At 36.4% G+C, this 27,707-nt stretch overlaps 2 protein-coding genes across 3 annotated transcripts; one reads left to right on the top strand and one right to left on the bottom strand.

Moving 5' to 3' along the window:
• Positions 1-1,990: 1,990 nt before the first annotated feature.
• Positions 1,991-24,639, top strand: LOC105049341 (calcium-transporting ATPase 5, plasma membrane-type). The gene is made up of 35 exons (XM_029265770.2): positions 1,991-2,241; positions 2,353-2,543; positions 4,452-4,568; positions 4,649-4,691; positions 5,460-5,572; positions 5,675-5,806; positions 5,921-6,010; positions 7,150-7,219; positions 8,831-8,901; positions 9,008-9,091; positions 9,183-9,260; positions 9,340-9,411; positions 9,777-9,860; positions 10,005-10,087; positions 10,161-10,269; positions 10,349-10,404; positions 10,536-10,578; positions 10,656-10,739; positions 10,925-11,059; positions 11,778-11,843; positions 11,924-12,022; positions 17,375-17,485; positions 17,560-17,727; positions 18,658-18,717; positions 19,473-19,637; positions 20,991-21,107; positions 21,263-21,361; positions 21,452-21,589; positions 21,866-21,966; positions 23,013-23,058; positions 23,178-23,312; positions 23,543-23,650; positions 23,739-23,830; positions 24,163-24,251; positions 24,369-24,639. The coding sequence occupies exons 2-35, from the start codon at positions 2,397-2,399 to the stop codon at positions 24,389-24,391; spliced, it is 3,228 nt and encodes a 1,075-aa protein (XP_029121603.1). The 5' UTR covers positions 1,991-2,241; positions 2,353-2,396; the 3' UTR covers positions 24,392-24,639.
• A 229-nt stretch (positions 24,640-24,868) lies between these two features.
• Positions 24,869-27,673, bottom strand: LOC105049362 (protein LATERAL ORGAN BOUNDARIES-like). Of its 2 annotated transcripts, XM_073260445.1 has the most exons (3): positions 27,307-27,673; positions 26,674-27,161; positions 24,869-25,896 (listed from the first exon to the last, which is right to left on the bottom strand). In XM_073260445.1, the coding sequence occupies exons 2-3, from the start codon at positions 27,034-27,036 to the stop codon at positions 25,579-25,581; spliced, it is 681 nt and encodes a 226-aa protein (XP_073116546.1). In that variant the 5' UTR covers positions 27,037-27,161; positions 27,307-27,673; the 3' UTR covers positions 24,869-25,578. The 2 variants fall into 2 exon arrangements, with proteins under 2 accessions (XP_073116546.1, XP_010927283.3); XM_010928981.4 differs by having other exon boundaries at positions 26,674-27,673.
• Between the last annotated feature and the right edge of the window lie 34 nt (positions 27,674-27,707).

Consider the following 27,707-nt stretch of genomic DNA (forward strand, 5'->3'; position numbering starts at 1 on the left):
AATGTCTAATCCAAATATCTTAAAAAAAGATATCTAAATCTCTATCTCACACGTACTTTGATTGTTGTGTTCTGCATGTTGCATGTCTTCTCCAAATTGACCGGTTTTCATACCATAACATTCTATGCGAGAACAGAATAATAATGTTTATTGTAGGCAGGTGGGTTCACAAAGAGCTTGGAAAGATCAAAAACCTCAGAGACAGATCGTTAAGAATATGAAAGTCTAGATCTACAAATCGGCTTGCCCTCGATGTTAGACCATGAAAAGCTATCAACATCGGTGACATTGTGAAGAATAACAATACATTGCTCGTAGTGCAGCATAGGATTGATGTAGTCACTTTACTCGAAATTAGGATTTTTCTTCTCCTCCTCCTCTTTTTTTTTTTAAGCTTCACATGATGCTTGATTCAATAGTTCCCCCTGTTTAATTTCTAATTATTAATATAACTTGGCATAATCCTCCGTTCGCTAGAAATCATGAGTTCTAATCCTATCAATATACTCCACATTTTTGAGTTATTGCATTTGATCAAATTTTTTTCTGCAGGGGGCATGTTACTAATGAAATCTTCTGTACTCGGTAATAGAATGGCCTTATGGCTAATTGGCCAGCGTAAACAAGATGCCTTTATATCAATTGAGTTTCTATAGAAACACGTAAGTGCATGCATACATGCACATGCATTTGCATGCCTATATTTGTGCATGCATGCATGCATGTGCATGAAAAGAGAGAGATTAAGAGTATAGAAATGTATTTAGTAAAGACGAGGGTAGACAATTATAGATTAAATGTGGAATTCGAATTGAGTGCACTGCTGTATGGGAAGTGGCATTGTCTAGAAATTACGTAGGTCTGTGTGGGTCAAAGCATAACCACCAATTTTTATTGATCCAAATAGCAGAACCTTTTGGTCACATGGAGTGATGTCTTCATTTTTTCTTTATAGGAATTCGAGTAAAGATAGCTAGAAATCAAGGTAGCTGAACCTAAATTACTGGTGGACAGTTACAACCATTTGTGTTGTTTACCTCAAAAAGCTACTACAATTGGTGTGAGATAACTGCATTCTACCGTTAGGATGCAAAGCCGTTATCAAATATCTAGTGGTGGGCTTTTTCGCACGAAAATTATTGCTTGAACCATGTCCAATTAGACTACCCAAATCCCATGATAGATAACATGCCACATTAATCTTTATATTTCACGAATTCTTGATTGCACATTATCCATCATGTATGTGTTCGGAGATTTGTACTGATCTATTTGGGAACGGTTCAGACAATAATTTTTATTTTTCGTGATTCTCTCCATGAAAATCAATGTTGATGGGGAGAAATTATTGTCTGGATTATGTTCAGGTAGATTAGTGCAAATCTTGGGGCTCATGCATGGTGGGTAACATGCAATTGGGAATTGGTGACATACTGGTTAATGTGGCGTGTTATCCACCATGGGATTTGGGTCCTGTGGAGACAATAATTTCTCGCCGATGCGACCCGCTGAAGTTTGGGTAGCCGTTGAAGTGGATGGGCTCATTCCTACTCTCCACCAGCAGTCTTAAGTATTACACGGACCAGATCCAGATCCAGTGGACTATCCAAATCTCGAGGTGCATGTACGGTCGATAACAGGCCTCTCTTTGATATTGAATTGTTTAAATATAAAGAGTAACCCAGCGCCATCTTATACTTGTCGAGGCAACATGACGACCGCTTGCTCAGAATCAGATCCGTCCAATTCAAAACTCACAACGGTCACTCCACCTCCAGGAGGCGCGACACTTAACGGGACCCGCCACAGCCCGTTCTCTCTAATTTTAATTTCCCCCTAAACAAGAATACGCGTATTCATTACGCGAGATCTCAAATCTCACCGTCTATTCAAGGGACGTACGGCTGATTAAGATTTCCGCACAGGACTTGTTTAATGCGCCACCTCAGAGATGATGCGGTCGTGTGAAGGTGCCTAAAAACCTGGCGCCGTTGTGGCTCCTATTATTGGAGGGAAGTTGCAGCGAAACCTCCCACCTCTCGCTCACTCCGAAGACCCCGTGAAGAGAGAGACAATTAAGGGAAGAAGAAGACATCCTCCCAAAAGAGGAGAAAAAGACGAACGAAACAGGGAGGAAGGAGACCAGAAGGGAAGGGGTTTCCACCGCCCACCCTCGCCTCCGCTTCCCACCGCCTCGCCCTCTCCATCCCTCGTCACCCCACCCGTCTCCACCCCCTCAAGGCGAGTCTTTCTCTCTCTATAAATATCTCTTTTCTTTTCTTTTTGCCTCTCTATTTCGTGGTTTCTTGGGGGGATATGCGAGGAGCGTCTGATGCTGATTTGGTGGCCCAGATTCGGCGGGCGAGGTGTCATCTCTCCTGCGGCACGACGACAGGATGGAACTCCGATCGCCGGACCGGCGCTTGCAGCAGTACGACGAGGAGTGCGGCGGAGATCGCGGTGGCGAGGAGATCTGCTCCTCCAGCGATGCCTTCGATATCCCGGCCAAGAACGTCCCCGTCGAGCGCCTCCGCCGGTGGAGGGTACGTCAATCCCTACCCTTCCTACGCCGACATGTTGGTTGATGTGGTTGCATCCAATGTATATAGATTCCCGCCGCAATTATACGAGTTTTTGATATCATCTTTCGTTCCCGTTCTTCGCTGTATCTACTTGATTACAATGTGAGGATTCTTGATAAAGTTGGAGATTTTTTTTTTTCCTCGATGCTTCTTGCTTGCTGGGAATTTCGTCTTGATGTTTGATGCTGGAGATTTTTTCTCATGATCGAAAATACAGACAAATACGAACTCAAAAGGAGTTTGATCAAGAAAAAAGGAAAAACGGATAAGGAATTGACTGCATCATGATTGCCATTGTGCGAGTGGGATGTTTTGGTTTGGTGGGCTTGATTCACTGGTCCTGGTCGGGAGAAGGCGTACGGGCTAAAGGAACGGACACTAGGGAGGGTTTACTTGTTTGGCATATCTTATGCTTCAACAATGAGAATAAAATTGATGCCGAGGACCGATTAGAACGAGAACAGAACGATGGCTATTGAGAGAAGGAAAATTTTTTTCCTTTAACCTTGAAGATGAAGATCGTCATTTGTAACAGATGAGCACATAGTGAGTGTGTTGCTTCTAGTGGCTCCATGGAAGTCCTGTATGACGAAAGTGCGAAACCTTGAGATTGAGTATGACCTGACGTGGGCAAAGCTTGAACTGTGCATATGAGCTGGAGTAATGATTGATTAGGCCTTAGAAAATGTTGATAGAAGTTAAATTGAAATAGCTAGTGAACTGGTTAAATAAAGGATGTCGATAGTAAGAAATTATGGATTTGGGATTATCTTTGGGGGGTAGAAAGCATAGTTTTGCAGTAGTTGAGGGAAAAGAATGAGAAACCTATAATATCAAAGATTAGAAAAATAGATGAAATATGGGAAACATTTGGATTCTGAGGCAAGATTGTAGAAAGAATAGTTTGCAAAATAGTACAGGAAATCAATAATTACTTGCAGAAATTTCCAAGAACTCCAACCAACCATTTTCTTTATTTTAATAGACATAAAGTTGAGAAAATGTTCTTAGTGAAAAATATTGAGAATTATTGAACATTTCTTCACTAAGATAAGAATTTCTGTGAGTAGGCTTGGCAGGGAAGAATGTTTGAGAATGAACTGAAAAAAAAAAAACAAAGTCAAAAATATGGGATGAGCATGTTTTGTTTCGAGTTTGTGCTTACATGAGTTGAATATGTGTGGTCTTATCCATTTCATAGGAAGGCACTGCATGCAGTGTACTGCTTAATGGGTCCACTTTCTGCTGTAATTAGCAGAGTCAACAACGTGAGTTATCTTGAGCATCGCCTAATGTTGTAGGTACATCTAGACTGCTGGTCTCTATTGTAAAGCTCAAAGCAAGTCCTACCTAAGCTGGATTATAGACCTATTTCTGGTTACAAAAGAATCCTACTTCTAATTGTGCATGTTTACATGCATTTAGTATTTACTCCAGCAAGATGCTGGGTAGGATTACATTACTATGCACATGAACTTCTGTCTCTGTATCACTGTATTCTTCATAATTCATCCTTCCCGCCCCCAGCATGGTGGGGGAAGATGCTGTGCAACTTAATATATTATTTGCTTTCATGCTTATTATGTTATTCGAGTAGAATATATTTTAATCCATCTAATAATGTAGGCTTCAACCTTACAAATATATGGGTCATCTTGAGTAAGTGTTCTTGTTTTTCTCATCTTTGGATCAATAGGAAAACTTCTCTATGTTTGGTTCTTTCCTATTTTTCTGATATATAATATGTAATCTACAATAAATATTTCCTTTTAATTCTTTTTAATCAGTTGCATTATTAAAGCCTCAGATGGATGAGATATCTTGTGGATTATGATAATTGTTGATTCTATCATTTTCTGTTTTTGGCAGCAAGCTGCCCTCGTTTTGAATGCCTCTCGTCGATTTCGATACACGCTGGATCTAAAAAAGGAGGAACAAAAAGAGCAAATAAGGAGGAAGATTCGGGCACATGCCCAAGTCATACGGGTATTTTCTCATCCACAAGTAGGCCTGAAGTTTTGCGTAAGGGGGATAGTGCACATTCATCATAAGTTTGACCTTTTCAGGCAGCATATCTCTTTAAGGAGGCAGGGGAAAGAGAGCCACCAGGTATTCCATTCTTGAGTTCTTTTGCTTGATTAATGGTTTGATGTTCTTTTCAGGAAAAGTTGAAGTTTGCATTGCCATGAATTTAAGAAATTTAATTACCTATATCATGTTCTTTTTCTGGACTATCTATATATTTTGAAATTATTCAAGTGTACTTACTGAACTTTCTTTTACTAAAATATTTTCTTATTCCATTATAAAGGAATTGTTGACTTGATTATTTGATGATGTTTTGTTCTCATGATATGGTGATATTGGACTATTTTGGAGCATAATTATTTAATTGGGCCTCAAGTTTTGAGTAATGGATCTGGTAGTAGTGCTATTACTTTTGTAACTTGACCTAATAACTTCCATTATTGGACCTCAAAGGATCAAATTTCACTTACCTATGCTTCTATAAATGTTAGATTCTGTAATTTTTATGTGACTAAAGAGGCCTAGGAATTCATTGCTCTATTACTATTTTTCATTTTTCTCTATTCTTTTACTTCTGTTTAATTCTTTCTTTCTTTTTTTATTTTTTGCACTGCTCAGACTGTTTTAATTTGATCAAAGTGTTGTGCTTTTTTGTCCTTTTTCTGCAAGATATTTCTTAAAATGACTGGTCCTGATTAACTCTCAAGTTAAAAAATCTTGAGATTGCATTGTTTTATACTTGTCCAAATTTCACGTTTTCTCTTTTTTACTATTTATGTTATATAATTTTTATGCAACATTAAGCTGATCTCTTTGTTTTGATTCATGTTCTTTGCATCTCATGAACAGACACTGTGGGAGGAAAGCCAATAGCACCTGCTGGTGGTTTTCAAATTGGTGTGGAGCAGCTCACTTCGATGAATAGGGATCATAATTTTTCTGCTCTACAAGAATATGGGGGGGCAAGTACTTCTTTCAGATTTTGCATTTTCACTATGTACTCTTCATTATGTATTCTATTAATTATCAAAATGATGTGCATAAATTTGTATATCTTCGCTCAGGTTAAAGGGCTGTCAGATATGCTGAAGACCAATATTGATAGGGGAATTAGCGGAGATGATTCAGAAGTATTGCACAGAAGTAATATATTTGGGGCTAACACATATCCTCAAAAGAAAGGAAGAAATTTTTTGGTATGTTTTAACCTAGCATGCCAGTCATAGTCATTATTTTATTTTTCAAACATCCCTCCTTGCTGAGGATTCCTGTTTAATGGAACTTAATGTCCTGTCTTTTAATGCTTGTAGGTTTTTGTATGGGAAGCCTGCCAAGATTTAACCCTGGTCATCTTGATGGTAGCTGCAGTTATATCTCTGGCGCTGGGCATACAGACAGAGGTAAGTTTTACTTTATATTTTGTAATGAAGATTTGTCTTGCTAGCCTATATATGCAACAGAAATAATTTTAATAAGCTATGTTGGAGTTTGTTTATTCTGTAACTATATTTCCACAATTCCATTATGTTCCCTGTTTATACTTTTATTCTTGTAGCCTTCTACTTTGTTGATCCTTTGACTTCAACTCAATATATTGTATATATGCAATTTGAGTGTTTGTTTTATGCATAAAGAAAAATTCATTTATTTCACCCTTGTCTTTTAATTTTTGTTACTTTTTGTTTTGCTGTGTGCAAAAAATTGTTACATAGGTCATGCCTAATTAGATTTTAAACATTTCAGAGACTTTTATTAACTAGCCTAAAATATGCCTGACTAAGTGGCTTGTCAGCTTTTGTTGGAATTTCGGACCTTACAACTGGTTTTATTATCTTCGTAATACTAGATTTCTTTGATGCAATGCTTATTTTCTTCTTATTCTGATATCATTTCTTTTACAGTTCTCCTCTAGTCACCATAGCGCATGTTTTTTGGTCCAAGATGATAGATTTATGAAATTATGAGCCTTTCCTTCTAGCTTCATTCTTTAATAAAACTAAGTGTTCCATATAACATTATTTAAATTGCAAAGTTAAGCTTTCAATATTTTAAGTGATTGACAGAATCTTCTATTACAAATGTTATTTCATCATTTGTGAAGTAAGAAAATTATCATTTTTGATCCCTTCATTTGGGAATTATCAAGCTAGACATAAGACATCTGTTTGAGGATTATTGATTCTTGATGATTATTTTGGTGATGTTGAGATACTTTCACTTTATCTTGTACTCTTCATGGTGTTCCTTGCTGGGTTTTATCTCTGCATCCTTAATGAAGGGTTAATGTCATCCATTCTGCTCTGTACTGTTTTATTTAACAACCAAATTATATTTTTATACTAATTTGTTTTGCAGAACTTTTAAGGAAAATAACTGAAATTCATTGTATCAAAAACTTGAATATATGGATCATTATAAAATAATGAGTGCTTTCTATATCATAGATATTTTCTTATGAACTGTTTTTCATTTGAAGAGGGTGGAGTGAATGACTCCATGACATATGTTGACTTTAGATTACTTCTATCTATCATCTTAGGGATTACGTGAAGGATGGTATGATGGTGGTAGCATTGCCTTTGCTGTTATTATTGTTATACTTGTTACAGGTATGGCCTTGAACTCCCGCCCACCCAATACACTTGTTTTGTTCATTTTTGCTTGTTCGCACTGGGATTTCCCTGCTTCCATGCCTGCTGTAAAAGCTTGGCAATGACACTGGGCACTATGTACCTTATTTTGTTAGGATGCCATTATATAGACTTTATGTTGTATATCCTGTTATTTGTTAAAGGTATTGCAAATTGTAGTTTTTTGTTGGAAACCATTGACAACAAAATTAAAATGAGAAAACCAGTGTTACCCAGACATTTGTAGACACATGGAACCTGGACACTGAATAATATTTCCTGACACTTCAAATCAGCAAACCATAATATCATCATGGTTGCTTATCAAATTTTGACACACATACCTAGAAGTTCTCAAGTCCAACATAACATTTAGCAGAGGTTCTATGAATTCTATTAAATAATGGTGCAATTGGTCTATTCGCTGCAAAAGAAAAATGCAGCAACTGGTCTAACAAACTATTCATATATACATGCATTTGTACATATTTATAAACATATCTATATAATGTGGACATGCCCCTGTATATGTCTGGCTGTCTCAGACACATGGACACTGAACATCCATACCATGTCTCCAGGTAACATTGGAGAAAATGTAGTAATCAGAACTGACCGAAATTGATCCAGCCAAGGGTCTTTGCCACCAGTTCAACTATTAAAATTGTTATAAATATCTTGAGAATAAGTATCATGATACAACTTGGCAATGCAATCTCACTGGTTACAGTGCTCTCACCGGTTTTACATTTCATTTTCTTTTTTTTTTTTTACTTAGGATTTTTTAAGATAAGGATCATGCAGGTCATTGAAAACTGCTAGGTCGAGCAAAACCTGGCTGGGTTTGGTGGATTTCAGTGGTTGAAAGCTGGGTTGTTTGCAGATCTGATACAAATATTGAATTGAATCAGACATAGGTCCAGTTGCTGGGTTTCTGGTCCAACCAGCCAGTCTTGTCCATTTCTCATAACTATGGGAGAAAAGCTAATAGCTCATGCCATGGAGTAATGCCTTTTACGCAGGATCAGTTTTGGGTGACATGTTTTCACCCGTTTTCAATTATGTTTTCAAAGTGGAGAAAATGGTTGGTCATCCTATGTTTCATTGTGTAGCGGATTGGATGTATGTTAAGCCACTCTCATGCTTCTTTCAAGCCATGTCAGTTTTTCTAGTCATCTGTCAAGTGTCAGGTGATCTCTATCATCTCAAAACAACGTGAACATATGCTTTGCAGCCTAGATTTGCCTAAGCTTTGAGGCTACTTTTAAATTCTTTGCTGATGATGTAGATCTTACATTTTCTGATCATTAAATAGATTACTGTAGGGTGATATTATGGATGGAATATTGTGTTTTGCTGGTGGATCAAAACAAAGTTGTTAGGCTTAGCAGTAACTTTTGGATTGTGACGTTCCTCTTTCTTCTTTCTTTATTTATTTCTTTCTTATTTCCAAGATAGGATTCAATTTACAACTCATACTTGAACTCAGTTTATGTTAAGCTTGGAATTGGTGCATGTAAATCATGCAGCTTTAATTTGCATCCATTCACTTCAACATTTTTATCTTGTTTTTTCTTCCTGCTGCTTTAGCCATCAGTGACTATAAGCAAAATCTTCAATTCCAAAATCTGAACAAGGAAAAGCAAAATATACACTTGGAGGTGAGCATCATTCCTTGTTTCTTTTCTCTAACTTGCCTTTTGTTTCCTTAACATGGGGTAATGTTGAGTGGAACCGTTCGAATATCTATTCTGTGGGGATACCCAGGTAGTCAGAGGTGGTAGAAGATTTGAAGTTTCAATATTTGATCTTGTAGTTGGTGATGTTGTTCCTCTTAAAATTGGTGATCAGGTAGGTAATGAAAGTAGCTTTAGGTAGATTAAGGTGTACCTCTACATCTTGTACATTCAAACTGATTGGTCTCCTTAAATTTCTTTTTCAGGTTCCTGCTGATGGCATTTTAATTTCTGGCCATTCTCTTGCCATTGATGAATCTAGTATGACTGGAGAAGCGAAGATTGTAAGTTTTTGTATTCTTTTTCCTCTCTTGATCTTTATATCATGATCGATGGTATATAAATATGATGCATCTGCTGCAGGTTCACAAAGATCAAAAGAACCCATTTTTGATGTCTGGTTGCAAGGTTGCTGATGGCTATGGTACCATGTTGGTAAGTGAATGTGAAATATGTGACATTTTTCCATACATCCTATTGTTTTCACTTAGTTGAAAAAATATGTAGTTTCCATTTCAAAGGAAATGGATTTAGTTATAGACCAATGATGAAGTTGGATGTATGATGCTGACTCCATATGGTTGGGACAAGTTAGGGAATTTGCCGTTAGGGAACTTTGATGTAAATGCTTTGACAAGATTTTAGATGACACTATTATTCTATAGTAAAATCATAATCTATTCTTCTTCTTTTTCTTTTTTTTTTTGAGGGCGCGGGTGGGTTGTGTTGTGGTGGGGGGGTTTATGTCTTGTACTATGTTATTCACTTCAGTCTTTTGTTCCTTTTTGAACTATATCCAGGTAACATCTGTCGGAATCAATACAGAATGGGGTCTATTGATGGCCTCCATATCTGAGGATAATGGTGAAGAAACTCCCTTGCAGGTTTTCTTTTTTTTTTTTTTCCTTTGGTAGAATGGGTTCTTTTTGTTTTTATTTTTCTTTGCTGTATCATATCTTCTATGAGTTGTGTGAAAAGCTTAGTCGAGTATGCCTTTAACAGCTTACATGGGTATTTTGCTGAAATAGGTGCGCTTGAATGGTGTTGCTACTTTCATTGGTATAATTGGCCTGACTGTTGCTGCTGCAGTTCTTGTAGTCCTCTTAGCTAGGTAAATGCAAGTTTGAGTAATTAATTTGGAAATTATTCACATTATTTTTACCTTTGTTCCTTTTAATTTTCAGATATTTCACTGGGCATACCAAGAATCCTGATGGAACTGTTCAATTCATAAGGGGACAGACAGGTGTCAGGGATGCACTTAATGGAGCCATTAAGATCTTGACAATTGCAGTATGTATTGGTAGATTTAGTATTTTATATTGCATAATATTATGGTTATAGGGGCTTATGTTCCTCTTGTTTGTGACAGGTGACAATCGTGGTTGTTGCGGTGCCTGAAGGGCTTCCATTGGCTGTAACCTTGACGTAAGGGTGTGCTATATATTTACGGGATTATTTTATCTTGTTATACTAAAAGTCCACCATCTCCTTAATTTCAAGTTAACTTTCCTACTTTTCCTGTTTGTAAATTTTTAATTTTATTTTCATTTTGTCAGCCTTGCATACTCTATGCGAAAGATGATGGCAGACAAGGCCCTGGTATGCTTTTCGCATAATCCTTAATAATACTTTTAGACTTATAAAATTGGACAAGCTTTAAAATATTTGTGTTACAGGTGCGAAGGCTTTCAGCTTGTGAAACTATGGGTTCAGCAACAACAATCTGCAGTGACAAGACTGGAACTCTGACCCTGAATCAGGTATATCAATTTTGTACTTTCATAGGTGCTGTTTTTCTATTTGACTATAATTATACATTTTGTTCAAAAAGTTTACTTGCTTAAATATTTGATTATGAGATGAAGAATTTGTTTCAACATGTGAAGTTAAAGAAACTTAATATGCTTGCCTTCTAAACTCTAAAAGTGTTGCTTTTTTGTTATAGATGACTGTTGTGGAAGCATATGTCGGTGGGATGAAGTTAGATGCTCCCAATGATGTTAAAGAGTTGTGTAATATATCTCCTCTGTTGATTGAAGGCATTGCACAAAATACAACTGGTGATGTGTTTGAGCCTGAGGTACACCTCTCTTTATCTGGTTTAAATGTTACTCTTACAACTTGGATGATTATTCAGATGGGCAGGATCCAACCTATTGCCTAACTAGAATTTTTTGGCTCTTCTGTGTTGATGAAACTTCTTGGATATGATACTGTTTCTAGTACAAGGCAGAGATGGCAAGTTTTACCAATTAATGCCACTAACATAATATGGTAACATACAGGTGATATTCTAGATGCAATGTGAATGTTTTTGTATTTTGCAGCTAAATTTGCGTGGCATGTCTTCCACAGCAGAACTATTAACGCATTGTGTTTTACGAAACAATGTCTAGAACACTGGCTAGAATAAGACTCCAGATTTAGTGTTTGTTAATGGTAGCTGTGTTATTGTTGTTGATTTTGCATGCTATACTACAGATTGCTTGTTTGGAATTTTGGATGTTTTTGAGATTTCAATAAATCCTGTTTTCTTTTTCTTATGGTGTTTAACTATTTCACTGTTGATTATATAGTTGTAAACCTCTCTTGGTTGTTATACATCTGACTTATATAAATGCCTTTGCGGGTCATACATTTTAATGTAAATGAGTTTATATATTTCCTGTATGTTTTCTGGACTCAAAAATTGTACAGCTCCTATTTTTTGCTCTAACCTTTCTGTCCTATACCTTGAAGTCAAATGATTATTGTGGTAACACATGAAGCATCTAATTGAACATATATTTCTGAAATAGGATGGTGGAGCTATGGAGGTTACTGGCTCACCCACTGAAAAGGCCATCCTTTCTTGGGGTGTCAAGGTACAATTCAGTTTGCTTTTCTCATAATTACTTTTTTCTGCCTATCGATGCTGATTGTAATTGGGATCATACTTTTATAGCTGGGAATGAAGTTCAATGATGTGAGATCAAAATCCTCAATTCTTCATGTCTTTCCTTTCAACTCAGAGAAGAAGCGTGGTGGTGTTGCAATACAGCTGGTAATGACATCTAATATAAATTCTAAGAGATACATTGGTTCTGATTCTTTATTTTCTTTTGATAACAAATAAAACTTTATCTACATTATTTCTTACATGGCCAACCTTCATTTTGTCTTGACATTTTATTGAGGATGCAAATACTGCTAGAGATGTTATTCTGAGATAAACTGTTTCTCTCTAGGGAGGTTATTCTGAGATATATTGTTTCCATCTTTAGAAGTTGTCCTTTTGGATTCAATAAATTGATTTCACTGAAGTCTCAAACATTCAGTAAACACTATATCTAAACCCAATTGTTGGGATTGGAACATGGTTCTTTTATTGTTAAGGGTGTGTTTGATGTTGCTTAAAAAAGGTCTTGTTGCGACTTTGTAAAGTAAAAAAAAAGTGCATTCTGGCAAAGGTAATTGTTTGGTACATATGATCATTCAAGAAGTAGAAGTCAAAAAGTGGATTTTACAAGAAGCTAGAAAGACTAACTTTTAGCTTCTGTTTCTATGAGCTGCTTATTATCTTTCAAATATGATGTATCATAAAAGGTTATTTTATAATATGTACTTACCAAACATCAAATTAAGTGGAAGTGTTTCTTAAGAGATGCATTTTATTTAGAACTTAAGTGGAAGTGTTTCTTAAGAATGATTTTTTAAGAAGCAGAAGGAATGCCAGACACAAACTTAGCCAAGGTGGAAGCCCTCCCATGAGGTCAACTTCTGTAGAAGGCCATTTGATAATATTAGCCCATTCATGTTTGTTGGGGTGGATTAGGACCATGATGGACATACATTGTCGGTGTTTATTGGGGACTTTGAGCAAAATGAAGGCAAAAGCTCTTGCAGGTCTCTTAGAGAAACTTGAGCCTTTATTCTTGCATCTCAGATGCAACAGGGACAAATAGCATCTTTTCTCTGCCTAAGATAAAGAGCCTCCTTGAAATATAAGTCAAAAAGATTAAAGGCTGCTTATTTTTTATAAAGTAGTTAAAAGGAACTAGTTTTGCCATTAGGAAATCCCTAAATATCACTTATGAGCTCATGTTGAGCTGGAGTTCCAACTTCTTCTCTGTGCTCTTCTTCATTTTCTTTTCTGTTTTTTCCAAGTAGCTTGTTCCATACTATAGAGGATGAATTTTGCTGTTAAATGCTTCCATGCTATGGTCAAGGGACCTTAGATCAGCCATCACAGTTACACATTTATGGAGATCGAGAACATGTCATGGTGCATTGGGCTGCAACATGAAATGTTTCTTAAAATTAGTTATTGTTTTTTTTTTTTTGGGTTTATTGTCTGTTATTTTTAGTTTTTAGATCTTTAAAAATCAAAGGTTGAGACTAAAATATCCTAGGTTTTAATTGTTAGCTTGATGATGACGTCTGTTTGGTGTAGCAGCACTGTTCATGCTACAGTATTACTAGGGGTATTTTTAAAATAGAGTCAATTAGGGTTTCTATTTTGTTATAAAAAGGGACTTACAATTTGATGTGATCAGACTTTATGCACATTATGAATGAAATAATGGACTCTTTGGTTTTCTTTACTCTTGTGGTGTGATTCTGCAATGAAAATGTGAGGCCTTCAAACCCTACATATGCGAGTGAGTCCAGTATTGTCTTTTCCCTTCCCTTTAATTTTAGTTTCTTTTTTCTATATTTGCTCCCATAGGTACTTATTTGGTCTTGCTCCCTTGTCTCCTATTCATCTTTTATGGATCTTTCTTTTGAGCTTCACATTCCATACGATTTTTAAGATTTTCTTTCGGAATATTCTACTAAGCACTCAATTTCAGATATTTAATGGCATGAACTGTTAAAATCTCAATTTTAAGCTTCAGAATCCTAAATCTTAGGTTAGATGATAGCCATCTTTGCCTATTCTCTTCACAAAGCTATTTCAGTGATATTGAAAACTCAGATCTGAAATTGAAATTCCAGCACCTTTTAGGTTTCAGTCCTATCCTAAACACTTCTACATCAGTTTGGAGGCAGAGCTTCTGGTAAGCCAACTCATTCTATCATTGTGGCTGATCCAATTTATTGAGTGTATCTGATTATCAACAATGCCCTTATGAACATAACCTTGATGAAGTTTTCACTGGGGATATTGAACCACATGAATTTTTGGATTGGATCACAGATTAGGAGATTGTATTTATTGGTAAAATATCTCTGACCAAATGCTAGTTCACTTTGCCAAGACAAAGCTAAAAGATCAATCCTACATACCATGGAGAGGCATAGAAGTTAGGATGATTCGTCAAGATTGAGCTCTTAATCTTAGTTGGGAAGAGATGAAGAACTTGCTTGAGTTATTTATTGCCCTCCTACAAAAACTTTTTACTGTTCAACATCAGAACAAATATGACCAACCTATTTCCATGAAGAATCCAACAGAAGAATTTGGAAAAAAATTGAAGAAACCTTATCAATTTTCAGGAACCAAGCGAGTGAAAGATCTTGATTGTGTGGTAGATGGGCAAAGAAGTCAAGCACATCATGTTTCAGAGTATTTTCAGAGGTGCAGACTGAAGACCAGTAAGCTAATTTCAGTTCAAAGCCGGAACAAAGTACCTTCAGATCAGATTGGGATACAGGGAAGCAAAGCATCAAGTCCATCCATGTAGCAGTGGAACTGAAAGAAGAGGCAAAGGAGTAACCTGAAGAATTTGATAATATACAAGATCCAAAAGACATAGTGGAAGAAAAGATAGTCATGGAAGAAGCTTCCTGAGGTTCACATTTTAAGGAAGATCTTAATGAAGTAAATTATAATGAGGCTATGAACTTCAAAGATTCTGCTGTGATGTTAGAAGAAAAGGTGACGTCTATTGCTGAATCATCAAAAGAGAGCTCTTTGGTTGCCAAATTTTCTAAAGAAGTGTTAAAGAAATTGGGAAACTTGCTCTTTATGATCCTCATAAATTTGATGAACAAGATCATCAATAGGTTCCATCAAACCTTGGAGAAGTTGTCATCTTAAAAGAAATGCATGCTAATAATGTTTTCTTCATGCAAGGCAGATGTGAAGGGCAAAGCTAACATGAAAGGCAATGAAGCATGGGCTGATTGAAAGCAAGTCAAGATTTGCTTTTATCAAGAACAAACATGTTTGATTAGATCACACATCAAATGGAGTTTCAAACCTACTGACAATATCATGGCATCCAATAATTGGCATAAGTCACCGGATATCATTGAGACAGAAGAATCAATAAGAGTAGCTTCAACTGCGATCTAAAAGAACCCAAGTTTTTCCATGCAGCCGAAGCGAATGATGGAGATGGAGAACATGTCATGGTGCATTGAAGGGCAGCAACATGGAATTTTTCTTAGATTTAATTATATTTATCAATTTTCTAGTTTTCTGTCTATAAACAGATATCAGATTTTAATTGTTAACTTGATGAGACTATGTACTGTAGCAGCATTCATGGTACTCGCTACGGTGACTGTGCTTTATTAGAGGCAGTTTTAGGATTGCCAAACAGAGTCAAATTAGGGTTTCTGTTATAAAAAGGGACTTTTAAAATTTGATGTAATCAGACTTTACACGGATTATGAATGAAAAAAATGAAATCTTTGGTTCCATCAAGGTGTGAGGCCTTCAAACCCTAGATATGATTCCTAGGGTCCGGAGTGAGTCCAGTATTATCTTTTCCCTTCCCTTTATTTTATTTTTTTTAGTGTTTGACCCATAGAGACTTTTTTGGTCTTGCTAACTTGTCTCCTATTCATCTCTTATTGATTTTTTTTTTTTGAGCATTGCTTCCAATTGGTTTTTTTTTGGTCATAAATATGTTGGATTTTCTTTCATAATATTCTAGCAAGACTTGATTTAAGATATTTAATTGTGCATTCCATTAAAATCTCAATTTAAGTTCTAGAAGCCCAAATGTTACGTTACATTATCTATCTATTACCTATTCTCTTCCAAAAATTTATCTTTCTAGTTCAGTTTTATTGAAAACTAAGATCTGCAATTGAAATTCTAGCACCTTTTAGGTTCCTATCGTATCCTAAACCCTTCTAGATATCGTTCCCTCGACTATCCTACACATAGGAATTCATATTGAACATGTTAGTCAGGGGCATCATAATGCCTATTTACTATTTAACCTAATGTGTAGCACCTATAACTGAATGTAAAAGAAAGCAATAGCAATTCATGGTAACTTGACCAATGACATACTTTGCTGATGATACACTAGTTTCTTCTGAAATAACTTATACCTTTTATAACTTATGCAACATATGATATTCCATAATCTTCTTGGTAGTTTTTGCCCTATCTATTTTTTCGTTCTTGCCAACAATCCCAAATTTTTGCCTTCTCAGTTCTCAACTTCTCATTTGAGAATGAGGAATACCAGAGATGGATGTTGAGTTATTGATGCAAGCTCATCTCCATATTTGGCATATGCGACTAATATTGGATGAATTCCAAAGACGAAACATGTAACACAGAAATGGATACATGCATATAAAGGCTTGTCAGGTCAACCAAGGTGAGAGGGACTCTTATTTAGGAAAACATCTTCTAGAACAAGGATGACAAAACATAGGAAGACTTTAATAGCACTGATAGCTAAAGAACTAAGGAACCTCCTCATGGTTTGGATGTGAACCTACATTGAAATGGGCAGCACAGCATCATTGATATGGCTACACTGGAATAGATGGAGTGGAGCATGTTGGCTGTGGTTATGATAAGTGATTTTAATTGGGTATATTGCTTCAGAGAGGCATTATTCTGTATCTTATGTTCTTGTAGTCTCTGCTTGAAGTGCGAACAAAAAGTACATTATTTGCAATTCAAAGTGACATAACTAGAAGCTTGTAGGTTGTAGCATTATTCATTAATGACTGTAGTATTGCAATGCTTGAGTATCTTCTTAACAAGCTTCACTTTCTGCTTCCTGCTTCCTGGTTGCACTCCTTAACATATTCCAAAAGCTCAAATTTGCCAAAACTAGCTAGAGATAATGGTAGTGAATGACTGACTTCTATCCTGCGGTAATGTCTAGTAAATAATGTAGATCATGAGGTGTTATATGATGCTTGCTCTTTTAAGAGATGCTGAAACTGCCATCAATCAGCTGTCAGGCTTGCAGTAAGAAAACCACTTAATCACACATGCACTTCACCCAGGACATTCCGAAGTCCCTATGTGCTCATGGCTTTGACATTCAATAGTAGTGTTTTATTTCCTCTTGTTATCTTTTACTTGGTAAGCATTTCGTTTTGTTTATTATCATGTGTAGTCATGTAGAATTGGATATTGTTGAGTATGTTGATGTGATCTAACATTCAATATTAATTGTGTAAAACTGCTTTCATTTGTTTGTAATTGCAGCCAGATTCTAGGGTTCACATCCATTGGAAGGGGGCTGCTGAATTAGTTTTAGCCTGTTGTTCAAACTGGCTTGCTCCAGATGGTTCAGTTCAACCGATAACCTCAAACAAGGTGGAAATCAATCAATTTAATCTTATGCCCATTCCATAGAAAGTTAGTTTCTGAATGCTCAAAAACCATTGCAGATGAATGAATTTAAGAAGTCAATCAAGGACATGGCAGCAGTGAGCCTACGCTGCATTGCGCTTGCATATAGATTGTATGATCTGGAAAAAGTTCCAAATGAGGAAAAGAGAGACACCTGGGAGTTGCCTGAGGATGAACTGATTTTGCTTGGTATAGTGGGAATAAAGGTTTGTTCTAAGAAATTTAATTGAAAATGTGCTGGATAATTTTATAGTTTTCTTGAGGTAGTCCTTATTATATTTACTCTACAACAACCCCGGTGTAAGTCTCTTTTTTATTGTTAGAGCTCATTCTTTGAAAGTACATGTTAGTTATTAGTTTTCATACCACAACACCAAAAAGAAAACTGAGTGGTTTTAGCTTAAACAGAAACTGGCAACTCTGCGATAAAATTGCTGGACACTAATCAGAAAACTCTATGGGACTTAAAACTCCTGTAAATATCTATTTGGGAGAAAATACTGATGAGAGGAAAAACATTAGAGTAAACACAAAAATTCTAAAAAATATATCTCATTCAATATAACAGCAAAAGTTAATCAATTTCTAGTTTGGCATGCTTATGAATGAAGTTGGTTTTGGTTATCTGGTGACTGTTGCTGATGATCTAGTAACATTTTTTCAATCTATAAAAGGGTATTTCAGAAATTTATGTGATCTGAATTAGCTGATAGCATAATGAGGTGAACTATTTTTAATTGTAGTGAAAGTTAATTGATGGCTGTTGATGGCAGCCTAAAATTATCAGGCCATAAACCTGTGGTCGGAGTGTTAAAAAGCTTACATTTTTATGATTTTGTTATTATAAAAGAAGTAATGATCTTTATTAATGGGATGATTCAGTACTGTCTCTTGGTGGTGTTATTTATGGTTGTTGTATTGCCTTCATGACGTGGACACAATAATGGACATTTATTAATATATTATCCATACTCCATACAACCAGTTGATGGTCTTGATCCACTCTCAGTAACCGCAAAAAATGCCCAAGTTCCAGTGGCAAGTAGAGACTTCATTGCTTAAGATCCTCTATATTGCTATAATCAAGGTAATTTCACCTATCATCTCTTTTGCTAAATAAGTGTTTTTGGTTGCAGGATCCTTGTCGTCCAGGCGTAAAGGATGCTGTTAACTTATGCACTAAAGCAGGTGTCAAGGTACCCTTTTGATATTTCTTTTAAATCTGACAAAATGCAATACATGCACACAAAATCTGCTTTGCTATAATCATGCTTGTTTAAACTGTTCCTTGTCGTCCTGCATCATTTGAATTAGCATTCAGCCAAAAAAGACACCAGAAGATATACAATACAACAACTGCGATGTATTTTAACCCATACAGTCTTTGTGAAAGTAAGGCTGGAAAAATGCATGAATTTCTATCAAAATTTGGTAGTGGATGAGGGGAAATGTACATAAGTTCACAATATGTGGTAAAAATATGGAATGACAAAACTGTGAGTGAAAAAGGTTTAAATCCATAATCTTTTTGTATGTTTATTTTTAGAATGTGTCCTAAGTATGTGTTCTACTATACTAACAAGAGTTTGTCTATGATAAATGGCTTAAGTTCACATGTCCGTATTGCTTGCACGTGAGGAGGAATTTGCATGTCTTCAGAAGCTGTTGATTAAGTTTCAGATGTAGAAAAGGGTTGCAGTCTGTGCTCACTAGGAAGACTTTGTTGTGGATTTATGGTAGTTTTCTATATCAATGGGGTTATAAACTTTCCTTATGGTCATTTTCTTCATGCTAGATTTGTGCTAGAAATTTTTTGTTTTCCATATTACTTAGTAATAACCTTTTCATTCTTCTGGAGATCTCAGATATTGATTCTGAATTGTTTGGTTTGCATCTATATTTTATACCATTGGTCAATTTGATGCTAGGTGGATTGCTTATGGATTAATAGGTACGCATGGTTACGGGAGACAATATTCAAACAGCAAAAGCCATAGCCTTGGAGTGTGGGATACTTGATTCAGATGCCAGTGCCACTGAACCAACGGTTATAGAAGGAAAAGCTTTCCGAGCCTTGTCTGAAACAGCAAGAGAAGCAATTGCTGAGAGGATAACTGTAAGTTTACGACAACCATGGGGGGACCTATTAAGAGTGTTTTTTGTGCATAACTGTCTTATTTTAGCTAACATTTTTACTGACAGAAACTAATAACTACACCATACAGCATTAAGTATTTGGGCATATACTATAAGAAAAGCTTTACATCATAATGATATAAATAATTAAAAGATAACTTGTTTTAAAATGTTTATGTTTCTCTTCAGTTTGGTAGAGCATAATTGGTCTCCCCAAATGTTCAATCTTATATAGTCTGCTTGGTTTAAACTTTTCATAACTTCTCTTGGTGCATGCTTCAAGCATAAAAGCTTTCAAGCATTATTAATGCAGAATCTAAAAACTTCCAGCTCCATGGTTAAATTAATTTTCCTATCAGGTAATCCATGCATCTTGGTTTTGCATGACATCTAGAACTAGTTTTATAGTTTGTATTGCTGCATGCCATCTAGAATCATAAACCACCACACTTCCTATTTTAGTTGCTTAACAAGATAGAGAATAGATCGAAGTCCTTACTCCTTAGGCCCTCAAATCTGGCCAAAATCCATCAGTTAACTTTAATTTAAATTTTTACAGTTTAATGCACTTCAGATCTGGTGCTCTGGCTCAAATTGGTTCTTCAATGTAGTTCTTTATAACAAACCTTGTCTTTTTTCTTCCTTACTTAAGACTTCATCTAAAGCTTCAAGGGGACCTTTGTAGCATGATTGACTGGTTCTGTTGCTTATATTGCACAATCACAGCCTATAAACAGGACATTTTGCTGAACCAACTAATCATCATGGTTCCATGGTAGGCTTTGCAACATCCAAATTTGCATAGTATTTAGCATAGCTCTTGGATGATCAACATTAACTTGGGAGTCAGTTATAAAATTTTTGGGATGATGATGAATTTTCATATAACCAACTGATGTGGACGAGACGTGGCTTAAGAACTAAGGATTTACAAAACAATAACTATTGAGCCTTATTTTGTGGGCTGTGCTTAACAAATCATTCTTTGCTAACCCTTTATGATCAATATTTCAAAGAAGGGTGACATGTTTTCATGTCTGCACATGCACCAGTGCTTGAGTATGTATGTCTTTGTATATTGTCTATGATGCATTTGTTTCATGCAAATAAGTTGCATACATTCAACAAGAAAAATAAAGATGAATTTTATGTATTTGGATGATGATGAAAGCAACTCAACTCAACTCAATTCAACTAAATGCAAACTAGTTGAGGCCGTGAATCCTTTCATCCGGCTCTGCTTAGAGCCACACTATCTGAAAGATGCAGAGATATCAAGTCCTCCCAGATGATGATGAAAGCAATCCATTAATTTGTGAAAATTCATGTATAGGTAATGGGAAGGTCTTCTCCTAATGACAAGCTTTTACTTGTCCAAGCATTAAGAAGAAAAGGTCACATAGTTGCTGTAACTGGAGATGGCACAAATGATGCTCCTGCATTGCATGAGGTTTGGTTGTTTCTCTGTATCTTTTTATTTGACTTGTAACTATATTTGCTTAGTGCTAAGACTACTGTTCTGTATATGTAACATATTCAAATTGGATATTCGTTTTCTTGTTTAGGCAGATAACACATTCAAGTTGTATACTTTGTTTTTTTTAGGCAGATATAGGTCTTGCAATGGGAATTCAGGGGACAGAAGTTGCAAAAGAAAGCTCAGACATCATTATATTGGATGATAATTTTGCATCAGTAGTGAAGGTTGGACACTGATCTTATAGCTAAATGTACTCATTTGGATTCAAGCTGCTACATGGGATCGGTAGATGCATGATTTTCTCTTTGTTTCAGGTTGTCCGGTGGGGCCGTTCCGTCTATGCAAACATTCAGAAATTCATCCAGTTCCAGCTAACAGTCAATGTTGCAGCCCTTGTAATAAATGTGGTTGCAGCAGTGTCATCTGGCGATGTACCTTTAAATGCTGTACAGGTTGACAATAAGATTCTTTGCCCTTTTTTTCGGTTTTAGGATAAAGGAACAGGTCAAAACAAAAACAACTTGGCCAACTTCAAATATCTTGTCTTGCCCAAATGTTGTACACAGAGCAGCCGTTATGCTGCAAACACAAGCTAATTGAGTTGTACTCTGACTTCTCTTCTATTCTGCTTGGACGCATCTTGTGTTGTTAGACTAATTATAGATTAGTTCTGGCAAAAATGTTTCCTCTCTACTTATGTAGAGCCTCACTTTTCTCATCTATCACAGCTTCTCTGGGTCAACCTCATCATGGACACACTTGGAGCGCTTGCATTGGCAACTGAAGCACCAACTAACCGACTTATGAACAGACCCCCTGTTGGTCGGAGGTTAGAAGAATTCATGTTCGATATAATTTGATAAATATGCTTTCTTTACATGGTGATATAATGGACTATTTTACGGTAGCACTGTAATAATTTTACACTGATGCTTTTGTTCTGTGCGCAAGTCTGTTTCTTTGCATGCATTCCCTTCTAAGGGACAGTTCAGGTGGGGAAAGATAGGTGGAGGCTTTTGCAAATAAAATTCTACATCAATACATTGAGTATTCACCAGAACAATGTGATGCTGTTTATTTATACTATAAAGAATATATATCATATAATCCTTTTTGACAGACAAGACACACATATGCCTCCTACCAAACCTTTGAATGTTGATGTTTTTATACAACGTCAAACAAAAGTTCCTACCAGAAAAAATGATATTAGCCTCTGATATAGGAGTTGTCGATGATGAATTGTCAGAAAACAATACAGAAACAGTTATAAAGCTTCACAGAATAGCTTATCACTCGGAGGTAAACCCCTCGTTGCTGTTTGCTTTTTGTTTGGGCTACAGTGCCTAAGTGTGAGGAATGTGTGATTTGAAGGTTGCAATGTTAGTTTCTATTTTTGCTTTATTTGGAAGTTTCTAACATTATCTACATTACAGCATTTTGAAATATATACAAAAAGAACTGTTTGACTTTTCTCTTGCACATTCTCTACACAAAAAGCTGCAAACTTGTGATAATAAATGTTGACATATCAGTTTTAGATTCTGATGGAGTTATTGATGACTTCTCATTGCTTTGACCTGAGAGTAAGTTGCCTCTAAAATCATTTCAGGAAGAAGTATGTATGTGTGTGTGTGTATTTAAGACATGTCCTCTGCAGTTCTGATTATACACCGGTGCAGTCTCTGGCTGTAAAATTAATGATAGTCTACCTGACCAAGCCATACTGTTTCTGATTTTGATGCAAGTTATTGATAAATTCTCATGTTCTTTGATCAGAGAAATAGTTGCCTCTGAACTCATTTCAGGAGAAGTAAATCTGATTGCTTTTAGATATATCTAAATCCTAGTTCTGATAATCATCTATTTCCTCAGGGAGCCTCTTGTTACAAATATCATGTGGAGAAATTTAATAATGCAGGTATCCTTTTTCCTCTTCCTTTTTTTTGGTAATATAACTGTGGATCCTTCATTCTTTTGGTTGAATTTTATGTTTATTGGACCAATTTCGCTTTACTGATTGGTTGAACGAAAGTGCAGGCACTTTATCAAGTGGCTATCCTCCTGACTTTCAACTTTGGTGGCAGAAGCATCCTGCATATGAAGGATGATACCCTAGAACATGCAGAAAAAGTGAAGAATACTTTTGTATTTAATACATTTGTCCTATGTCAGGTAAGCCTAACTGTTTTCCTTAAGAGTGGAACAAACAACTGATGTAAGCATTTTAACTAGGTTTAACCATTCCTGTCTTATTGAATGCTCTCCAGTATCTATTTTTTTATAGCACTATAATCCTGCTCCAACTGCCAACCATGGCTCACATAAACTTGTCTAATCAGTTGTTACTATAGTCTAGTTGTTCCTTGAAGGTTTAATGATATTATTATGACCTTTTCTTTCAGATATTCAATGAGTTCAATGCTCGAAAACCAGATGAAAAGAATGTTTTCCGTGGAGTCACAAAGAACCGCCTCTTCATGGGGATTATAGGAATAACAGTTCTACTTCAGGTAAGAACTAATGAAAGTATTTTTGAAATTTGCAGCATCTTCTTTTGTACTCGTTTCCAACCAATTAAGTAGCTATATCTTGCTGCAGGTTTTGATTATTGAGTTCCTTGGACATTTTACTTCAACTGTCAGGCTCAATTGGAAGTTGTGGCTGTTTTCAATTGCTATAGCTTTTGTAAGGTATACCTTTATGTGTTGAGATTTTCAACAGCGCCTTTTTTGTCAATTCCGCTGTCTTTGGCTAATGACTTGGATATTTGTGAAGTGGTGAATAGGACCTTAAATTACCATGCATTAACCCTGCTAAAATTATTGCTTGCCTCCTCTTATTGTAAAATATATAATGAATATATAGTATCAAGACACATGGATATTCTAATGAACATTGTAAATATATAAAAATGTGGTCCTCAACAGTGTTTACCAATTGGCTGTCACTAAGCAGACATGTTGATTTAATATTTCTGTTTTTAAACAATTACTCACGGTATTCTGCATCCTTTCTTTCTCAGTTGGCCTCTGGCTCTTGTTGGAAAGTTCATTCCAGTTCCTCAGGTTCCTTTCAGGGACTACATTTTCAGATACCGGAGGAATGAACAAGGTCCTGTTTCCTGATTTCTAATATGGCTGGATGATGTGTCATAATTTTCATATATTAATCAAAAAAGCTGAGACCACACGCAGCTTATCTTTTGGTTTATCTTTCTTCATTTTGCAGATGAAAGGGCTGAGAGGCAGTGAGATAACCAGATTTGATATGCAACTGCTGAATATGGGCGGATATTTTGATAAAGTGCCTAGTTGCCCCATTCGTGGATCATATTGTAAAGATATAGCCCTATTTATAATATGTATATTGACTGAGCAATTGGTTCTATTTGGCTCTTAAGCGAGTGGAACTATTTTTATACAGCAAGATCTAATATATATAATATTTGTAGCAAAATTTTCTCTTGTTTGGATAAAAGCTAGTCAGAGATTTCACTCAATTATGATTGTATCATGTGAGCCTTTTTCTTTTTATTTCTTTCTTTCTTTTTCTTTTTTTCTTTTTTAAAGAATATGCAGTGCTTGCACAATAGTTTACTGCTCGGCAGTAGTATGTCTGCCTTTCATTTTTCCCTGCACCGAGAACCTGGTAGCTGTCTCACGCTTTTACAAAAATTTTTATCTGAATCTGAGGGAATTGTTGAAGAGCTTCCTTCAAGCTAAGGTCAAGGTAACTATTGGCTCTCCCCCATGTACGCTTTCACAGGCATGGTCTTTTTCTAGCCAGTATTATTCATCTCATACACAAGCTATTGAGGTTGAATCTCAAGATAACACTACGAAGTCACGTTGAGGAATCTTGGGAGTTGCGTCTTAAATCACAAGATACTTATGGAATGAATTCGCGGGCAAGGTAATATTTTGCAGTAGGGGTTGCCAGGAAATGTGGTAGGATGGGATGTTATTTAACTGGATAAAATAGTTGAAGTAGACGCCTCCATTGAGTGGGCTAGCTTTGTTTTCGAATCAATCTCACTACAATTTGATGATGGCTACCATCAGGACAAAGTCGGAAGATTGTATGTCGTGCCATGAAGTGGAGAGTGCTTGATGACAAGAACGTGGAAGCTTACACCGCATGTGATGTTCTGCATCAGATATTTGCAATTGTCAGCTACCAATCATTTATGTGACTCGGCCCATGATGTCAGATATGGAATGACACGATTATGCCATGCCCATATTCATCGACCAGGCAGTGACGAGAAAACTAAAGAGATCAGTTTTATTGCAACTTCTCCCAACCAAGACAATTCAGCTTGCTTCAATCTTTTTGTCTCTCCTGAGTCCGAACTAATAAAATAAAAAAAAGACAGAAAAGAGGCATGCACAAACTCTTCTTCCACGTAATCTTATTCATTCATTCACCATGGCAAGCCTCAGAAAGAGTCTGGAAAATGGCTGAGGTCGAGAAAGGTTCTGTCCGGAGCCAAAAGATCCTGTTGTTGGGGGTTGATGTTCGAGGCCTCAACTGGTTGGCTGGCCGGAGCCTCCTGCTGTTGCTGCTGGTGCTGCTGCTGAGCTGTGTACATGGCAATCTGAGCTTGTGTCCTCGCAAGCTCGTGCTGGTTCATGTAGATCTCGTGTTGAAGGAGGTTTATGATCCCCACGCTCCCGTACACCGGGTCTTGCACCCGCCAATAAGCTTCCATTGAGATGGCATCGGCTGCCTGCGCCCGCTGCTGGACCGGCAGTTGCTGCGTGCCCAAATAAAATGATTATAGGAATATGCATCAGCAACCAATAAGAACAATGAGTACGAAGAACCAGCACTCGCAAGATGTCATGGGGAAGAGTAATGGGAAGGAAACGACACGGAGCATACTATATCATATCGATTTGATATTGATACATGATACAAGGAGTTTACCGACACTTGGTATATGGAACTAGCTCTCATATATATATACACACACGTACCGATATAGTAATAGAATGGCACTGGTGTAGAGTTTGGTACCAAGAAAATGTATCATGATTGGACTTGGTTTCTAATTGCTTGCCGTCCCCGTAGGAGCAGGAGCTTCTAAAATGGGAAAATGCAGGCTCTGTAGGCACAGTCATTAGAAACTCCTGTCATCTAGATAATCTATAGGCGCGGCATCTCAGCATTTATATCAATCCTTTCCTCAGGCAGTTGTATAGGTATTCCTTCAATGTTCCATTACTAAAGAACAGTGAGATTGATGCATAGATAGTATACATCCGTCACCTTTAATAGCATTTAACACATTACAAAGTCTGCTTCTCAAATTACCCAAAAAAATTATATTTATTAAAGTAGCATGGTTTAGTAGAAGATCAATGTAATGTCCATGGATAATAGTTAGATGATCAATGACATGTTCTTATGAATCTATAGTATATTATAATATATAGTATTCACTTCTTTTTTCGTGAGGAAAATATATCATATTTTCGATATATCAGGCGTTGGTGAAATGGTATATATGGTAAATGGAGGAGGGAGATACCTGGAGCATCCTGGTCACGTTGCTGGCACCAAATATTTTGTGGACGCAGGCGAATCTTTGAGGATTGGATGCAGGGAAGTAGGGAGAGAGGATGCAATCCCCAGCGCATCTCCTTCTCAGATACCTGCATGCCGCACACCTCCTGGGATTGGAATCGTTCGAGGAAACATTGGAGTTGGAACTGGACATGATTGGTTGGATAGGATCTTCTATAGATTGTTGGATATCCAAGAGCTGGATTTCGTGAAGATTTTGGAGGATCCTCCAAGATCTTTGCCTTGCAGAAGATCTTTTCTCCCTTCGTTTTCGTTTTCTTTTTCTTATTTTTTCTAGCCGTTGCCTTCGATACATATAGAGGATCATTGAAAGAGCAAGGCTTTAGAAGGAAACGCAAACGGCTAGTAGAATTCGAATGGTGCGGGAAGGAAAAGAGAAGTAGAAGGAATGCTCCGAAACTTCCCGGTTAGAGTCGCCTTTCCGTTTTCAAGCTTCATTAAATAAAACAGAAAAAAAAAAAAAAAAGAAAATATGTTTTTACATCGCTTTCACTGCTGATGCTGGATGTTAAATAAAGAAAATCTAGCAAAAAAAAAAAATCCAAATATTGATGGATATTCTAAAATGAAGACGTACAATAGTAGAGCTATGTTCGCATCAAATATTAGGTGAGACGTCTTGCTTGAATCTGTTGGTGGTACAGTACTCTCCCCTCAAACCACAACTTTTAAGCCTTTGATGCCCCCATATTTTATTATCATCTCCTACTTCATAAAACAATAGTGGATCAAATAAATTTGGATTTCGGTTGAGATCAGATATTGTACGTAAGATTTTCAATAATGTGTTATATTATTCACCGAAATTGCTATTTTCTACTATACCTACCATAATAACCATTATTTACCTCAAAAAGAAATATCATTTCAAACTTTTGACATTTACATATTCTGTTATAACAACTTATAATGGTGCAATAACAGCAAATAATGAATAATAACAAAACAATTAACAGTGTTATCTTCTCCTTCACTTTT

The sequence above is a fragment of the Elaeis guineensis genome, chromosome 7, assembly GCF_000442705.2.
Source record: "Elaeis guineensis isolate ETL-2024a chromosome 7, EG11, whole genome shotgun sequence".
Classification (NCBI taxonomy): domain Eukaryota; kingdom Viridiplantae; phylum Streptophyta; class Magnoliopsida; order Arecales; family Arecaceae; genus Elaeis; species Elaeis guineensis.

Excerpts from the sequence above, each read along its gene's own strand:
- LOC105049341 (XM_029265770.2), top strand. The coding sequence starts at position 2,397 with ATGGAACTCCGATCGCCGGACCGGCGCTTGCAGCAGTACGACGAGGAG. Across the intron at positions 8,902-9,007 it reads AGCAAAATATACACTTGGAG|GTAGTCAGAGGTGGTAGAAG; the intron begins GTGAGCATCATT and ends GGGGATACCCAG. Across the intron at positions 9,412-9,776 it reads ATGGCTATGGTACCATGTTG|GTAACATCTGTCGGAATCAA; the intron begins GTAAGTGAATGT and ends AACTATATCCAG.
- LOC105049362 (XM_073260445.1), bottom strand. The coding sequence starts at position 27,036 with ATGATCCTCTATATGTATCGAAGGCAACGGCTAGAAAAAATAAGAAAA. Across the intron at positions 25,897-26,673 it reads ACGTGACCAGGATGCTCCAG|CAACTGCCGGTCCAGCAGCG; the intron begins GTATCTCCCTCC and ends TTGGGCACGCAG.